This window comes from Myzus persicae, unplaced genomic scaffold (assembly GCF_001856785.1).
Source record: "Myzus persicae strain clone G006 unplaced genomic scaffold, MPER_G0061.0, whole genome shotgun sequence".
NCBI classification, from domain to species: Eukaryota; Metazoa; Arthropoda; class Insecta; order Hemiptera; family Aphididae; genus Myzus; species Myzus persicae.
The window spans coordinates 10,038-16,901 of NW_019104082.1; the positions used below are offsets into that span (position 1 = coordinate 10,038).

General features: G+C 29.3%; 1 protein-coding gene across 1 annotated transcript; it reads left to right on the forward strand.

The window, feature by feature from the left end:
- The first annotated feature begins 1,594 nt into the window (after positions 1–1,594).
- On the forward strand, positions 1,595–6,351 carry LOC111038486. Its single transcript, XM_022321612.1, has 4 exons — positions 1,595–1,807; positions 3,184–3,325; positions 4,808–5,056; positions 5,325–6,351. Exons 1-4 carry the CDS (start codon positions 1,648–1,650, stop codon positions 6,106–6,108), a joined length of 1,335 nt encoding a protein of 444 aa, XP_022177304.1. The 5' UTR covers positions 1,595–1,647; the 3' UTR covers positions 6,109–6,351.
- Positions 6,352–6,864: the final 513 nt, after the last annotated feature.

Genomic DNA, 6,864 nt, shown 5'->3' on the forward strand with positions numbered 1-6,864 from the left:
TATGTTAATTATTTTTCTCAATTATAATAAAAGATTTTTAATGTTTTAAAATAATACTATCAGTAGTTTTTTTATAATTTTATAACGTTTTGTACTTTTTATATTATATTGTAATGTTGAATGATATGTCTATGATTTTGTACAAACTACAAATAAAAGAATTTTGAAATTTCACAAAAAACTCGTAAGTCTCAAAAACACTCAAGTACACTCAAAGTACTCAAAAACAAAACCTCGTAAGTAAATTGAATTAATTACAAGAACTCGTAAGTCAAATTTATTAAAAATCAAAAACTCGTAAGTCTAATTTTTTACACAATTATATCAAAATATTGATTTTTTGATCTTTCGACAATGTGAAATGATTAAAAATGGTGATTGAAGTTATAACTTTTAATAATTTACAAATATTAATAGGTGTCACAGTTTTTTGCTATTCCTCAACAATTTGATAAAAGTGACTTACGAGGTTTTGCCGTGTAGCCGAACATACAAAATACGAAAATAACAATAAATCAAAATCATGACCTCCCCCCCCCCCACATTATGACACTCGACAATAACCGAAGCTTGTGCTTGGGGTGGTAATAATATGTTAACATTATATTGCAAGCCAGAAATAATTTATAATATTAATAATTATATATTATAATAATATAATAATTCCAGAATTTCATTTTTCATGTTAAAATATAGGTAAGTATTGCTTATCGTATTTTAACATTTTTAAAAAAATCGTTCAAAATAGAATGTCGGTTTAATGAGAGATACGACGAGAGGAAAATGCTTAAATAACTAACCAATTTCGAACTAAATCAAGCGACATAGGTATAACCATATACAATAAAAACATATATATCACTGTACAGCAGGTACCTGGTACCTACCTACATATAAATGAAATCAAAGTGGCATTTGCTAAATCTCAAAGTGTATTAATGCATAAAACAAACAAATAGTAATCAAAATGTAGTGGTTAATTTCGTTTTACAGTGAAAAAATTAAAAATATCTCATTAGGTACCTACATAATACAGACACAAGAAACATTTTGGCAAAAAGGAATTCAGTGGGAGGAGTGGGTTAGGTTAGTTTAGGTTATTTCATTCGGTCCAAAAGAAAATTTAATAATAATATATTTTAATAAATGTTGTTTGTATAATACTATGTTTTATTTAAAGAAAAACCTTTTACAACAAACGAACGTATTCCTTAAATATTATGATATTACTATTTAATATTACATTATTTTCCACAATATTATATTAACCGATTTTTGAACCGTTTACGAAACTAATAAAAAATACCTACCCTGACCCAAGTCACGACCAAAGGAGACCTTTGTGGATTGGTGGATAGTGCATTTCGGGTAGTGGTGGGGGGAGGGGGGGTGGAAACCACAGGCGTGGGGGAGACTTCACTTTCTCGCTCATCGCCGATCAATTTCCTCCGCCGCCAGCGCGCGTGTGTATGTATGATGTAATATAACTACTCTCTAATAATATTCACTGCGCTGGTCCGAATGTTTACTAGCGCTGCCCCGCACTAGCTTGTGTCGCAGCCATCGAGGAGACGGAGGGTCTGTGTCGCAGTTGCCACAGCAGTTGAAGGACGTGTATTGCAGGTATCGTTTCCCGGACCCAACGGTATGCCGAACGTCAACGGATTTACCCACGAGGACGACATCGTCTTGATCGACTTGATCCGCAACAACCGCGAGCTGTATGACGCCAAACACAAAATGCATAAGGACATCGCGTTCAAGGACCGTATATGGAACGAAATATCAATTGAGATCGGGAAATCGGGTAAACAGTATATTAATAATAATAATAACAGTAATATTGTCATATTATGATCAAGCGCAGATCTAGAGATCTGAAATGAGGGGGGCAATTTTTTTTCATAAAAATACAATTATAATCTTTGCACATGATATAATATCAATATATTATAGATAATATTATAGATAGGATTTCATAACAATTGTGTTAGGTAATATTTTAAATTTTTACGAGTTTTTGACACATATAGACTCAACTAGGGGTATTTTTCTGCTGTGCATGGGGGTTGGGGCTAGAATTATATCAGCAGCCTAAAATAATGATGATTAATATTTTAAACTAAAATGTGATTTAAAAACTGTGGGACTAAGCCTCCCTAATTGTACCTATGTGAACTAAGTATTTATTGTATAAATATAAATACATAATATTATATGACATTTCCAAGGTGGGAGCTAAAACCCTTCGGATGTGCACCTAGTTATGATATCGTATTGCATGTGTGATCGATTAGCTACTATGTTATGATATAGTATTATTATACATTTACCTACATAGGTCATAAAATATTACAATTATATATGTCGATAAATTTATCTAGATAAAACACAACACTGTATTATGAATTATGATTATAGGAACGAACATTTTTAAAATATTTGTAGTTTTAAAGAGAGGGAGTATGATAGTTTAAAAAAAAAATGTTTATAATGGAAATAAAGACAAACGTATACATCTAAACATAATATTATTATATATTGTATACAATTAATAATTTCTTATTTTATGCCATAAGAATATCACTCGTAATTCGTAAATTATATTGGCGAAAGTTAGTGGATGGTGGCCTGTGGGATGTTTATATGTGAGTAAATTGATACCAAAGTTAGGGAGAGTATCGTCCTTTGAAGTTCATTCGAGAACTGGAATACTTAAATAATACCTTGACGAGTCGTGGTTCAAAAAAACGATATTGTCCATCATCCATGATCGTTTACTGACCTGTTGCTGCAACAGATGTTTATTTTCTTTTTAGCCATTATTATGGGCTTGGTAAATTATTTAAATAAATAAAAACATGGTTATGTACCTAGTTACCTATACATCATACTTGCATACCAATTTTTACCTATTTAAGTGTTAAAATCTAAATATCTTGATTTTCAATAATGATCTATTTTTACCGACATGGTTCACTTTAAAATTTGAACGGTTTTTTTCCAAGCTTTTACATTTTTAAGGTTAGTTTTTTATAATTTTGTTTTCGTAGGACCAGATTATTTTGCAACTACTTACTATATTTTGGTTTTTAGATTTATTATGTTAGAATTGTTTTGCTATTAATTGTAACTTTAACCATAATTATATGTAATCAGTAATTTAATATATTATATATGTAGTGTATCAATGCAAGAGAAGATGGAAAAATATAAAGGCTTTTTACTTGAAGAATAAAAATATGGTAAATGGATCGTCAGTATATAACAATTGGTCATTATCAACTTATGTATCATTTCTAGATGAAAATCCGTGTGGGAAAAAGTAAGTTACGAGTGATTATATAATAATGTATAGTACCTTACTAATTAGATATAATATTCAATAAATTAACATTAAAGTAAATTATAATATTGAACATTTTGTTATTTAATAGTTAATAATTAACGTTTAAAGTACCTATGCTAAGGGATTAGTGGTGATGTATGTTTAAGGAGTTAGTATAGGCAATATTAAGTGCTAAATGGTAATTTGTGTGTGGCAGCATTACATTGTGGCATACGCATTCGCACTCTCTCTACTATGATGACGTACAAGTCACCACGATAGTGCACGTGTGTGATCTGAAGTCTTTGTAATGTCTAATTGAGATCAATCAGTCCACATTTTGAAATATCTGTTCCGAATGATTAACATGTTAAATGACTTACATTTAAAAATATTTCATTCAAGTTTCTTAGGAGTTCGGGAATACAATTGTAAAAAGTGAACTGATCGATCTCGATATTACCAGGGGTACGCGTTAGACACTCCGTGAATTGGTCGGATCGGGCGGAAACAGTTTTCAAAAGTGTAGGTTGGTCGGTATGGTGACAAAAGATTGGTATGTTTTGCTTGAATTAATCCCCTTAAAAATGTTTGCTAATTTATCTTAGTTTTGGTCTTATGATTTTAATGATATAATTTTATTTTCATAATTAATTTTTTTTGTGATGGCTGATAATGCGTTTGCACAGAGTTGGTTTAACTGGGGTCTCCCTTAATTTTAGTATAGTTATGTAACATGTTGATGTTTTATTTTAAAGTTCGGTTTCTATACGGATATACAAATTCGAATTTGCAGTAACTTTTATAGACCATAGAAATAATTTTTTAATTTTCTAAAAATATCGAGAGGGGCTATAGTCTCCCCAGCACCCCAGTGTCTAAGCCACTGAATGTATATACTAAATGATTCTATTTACGTACCAGCTATTGAGTCTGTTCCTATATCATTAAATTAACTGTCATATAGAACAACCTTCGAGGATTTTTAAGTTTTTGTTATTTATTCTTACATACAAACGTTTTAGGTGCGAATTTCCAAAAAAAGTTTCCCATTTGTACAAACAATTCAGATCAACATCAGAATTTGTTCTAAAACTGACCTTATAGAGTTGTTAAGTTTTTTTATTTACATGTCAAGAACTGTATTATTTTATTTAATATTGGTTTGTAGGTAGATGCATATTGACTTAAAATGGATATCAAACATTCAGATTGATTTTTTTTTATTTCTAATAATTTAAAACAACTGTATTTATTGATTTAAGTTTTTACACAAATTATATAGACAATTTGATTATTTTGAAAATAACTAATATCTTTTAAAATAGTTTGATGTACATATTAGGCTTTTTATAAACTTAGAGAAATATATCACCCAATAGACATATGTAGAAACAACAAACAAATGATACAACACAAAAATTATAAGATATACTAAAATTTGAAAAATAATTATAATTCAAAAATTAAAAATTACAGCATTCAAAATGGTAAAGTACAATTGGAACTTGGGGAGCAGATCTTTGATAAGTTTTTACATGGTGATGGTTCGGCATTGCCATCTTCTTCTTCCGCTGAGAAAAGTGCCCAATCTAAAGAAAACAAAATAGCGGTTATTTTGGCCGAGGGATTAAAAGAAAGAAATGAAATATTGTACAATAGCTTGCAGAAGCAAATTGAAATACTTGACAATACTTCATTTACGGTCACAATTCAATATGAACAAAAGTAAGTTACAAATTTACTCATATATTTACGACTATTGATTAATAATTATTAATGCAACATTAATTTAACTGATGAATATCTAGGTATTTATCGAAATAGAAGTTTTCTTAACTTTTTAACAAATTAAAAATTTCTAATCCTAATTTATTTTATTACTATAATTGAACTTTGATTTAAAAAATAAACTTCCACCCCTGTTATTTTTATGTATTTCCATTAGTACACAAGTGATTAGATATGTTATTGTTAGTATTAATTCATTTCACAGCGCCACTTCAGATGTTCAATGTGAAGAATCGAAAAATGAACATGGAGAACACGTTGCTGATGAGACTGCCTATGGCAGAGAATTTACATTGCCACAACTATCACCAGACACGGTGTCTTGTTACTTAGCTGAGAAACTTGCTCAATCAAAAGAAAGAAATACGATTTTACAAAACTTGCAAAAACAAATTGAAATACTTAATAATAAATCAGAAACTACTAAATCATTGGATTTGTTTTTTAAAAGCGTATTATTGGATGTTCAAGATTTCTGCCCTCGTGCAATTGATGACATAAAACCCAGGATTTTAAAATGTGTTTCTGAAGTCAGGGAAATGTATCATAACTCAAATGTATCGCCAGATAATTTGTCTTGTTCCACTGGTGAAAAATGTACACGCCTTGACGGAGGAAATACAATATTATTCAACTTGCAAAAACAAATTGAAATGCTTAATGGACAATTAGGGATCACTAAGACAATGGATTTATTTTTTAAGAGTGTGTCAGCAGACATAGAAGATTTCTGTATTCGTGCCATTGATGATGTGAAACTCAAAATTTTGGAGTGTGTATCTGAAATCAAAGATATGTATTCTAACCCAGATGTATCTTCGGTGACTTCTTCCATTAATGGTAACACAACACCCAACTATGTTCTGCCACACACTCCACCTATAAACTTCAACAATATACCAAGTTCACCACCTCAAGGATTTATAACATATTTAAATGTACCTCTGTATTGCAATGAGCCGGCTAATTATGTAAATTCATATTATTAAATTGAGAAGAAAACAAAATAGTTTTATTAGTAATGTTTTTAGATTGGTTTGAGTCCAATGACTTAATTACAGATACCTCAGTGGAATATGTGTCATATACTTATACCCACCTGTTAAATTTTTTGATGTCTTTGTTGTAACTTTCTTAAGCTACCTAATAATAAAGTATGTATGTAAACATGAATCAACAATTGCAGATTTAATTAAATTAATCTTATTTAACCACCTACTTTATACAAAAATATGGAAATTTAATATAATATATGTTTAATACTCTAATAGGTTTACAAATAAATACAAAACCTAATACTTATAGTTTATACATTTAATTGCTTCATCATTGAACATTTACAAATACCAAACATATCGAGAAACAATATTTTTATGTATTAAATTGATTTTATTGCTTGGAAGTAGGCAGCATATAAATACAATATCACAATATTAAATAGGGCTGTGAATTTAATACACTAAAGAATAATAAATAAATTGTTCCTAAAATTGATATTGTAACTTGTAAATTTACTTGACTAAAACAATTTTTTTTCTTAGAAAATATTTATTTGTGCCTTTCTTGTTTGTTTCTATTATTATTGAATTAAACAACAAGTGATGTTTTCAAATAAAAATAACTGTCAATTGTTTGTGATTAAATTGACTTTACAAATTATCATTTACACAGGTGAAGTACAAAAAAATTTAATTGCTGAACACTTTTAAAAGTACAGTCAAATGCAATCAAATAGAAATTGTCAA

Bases quoted from the DNA above. Each gene is read 5' to 3' on its own strand.
- LOC111038486 (XM_022321612.1), top strand. From the start codon at position 1,648: ATGCCGAACGTCAACGGATTTACCCACGAGGACGACATCGTCTTGATC. The intron at 3,326-4,807 runs GTAAGTTACGAG...TAAAAATTACAG, and splicing joins GAAAATCCGTGTGGGAAAAA to CATTCAAAATGGTAAAGTAC. The intron at 5,057-5,324 runs GTAAGTTACAAA...TTCATTTCACAG, and splicing joins ACAATTCAATATGAACAAAA to CGCCACTTCAGATGTTCAAT.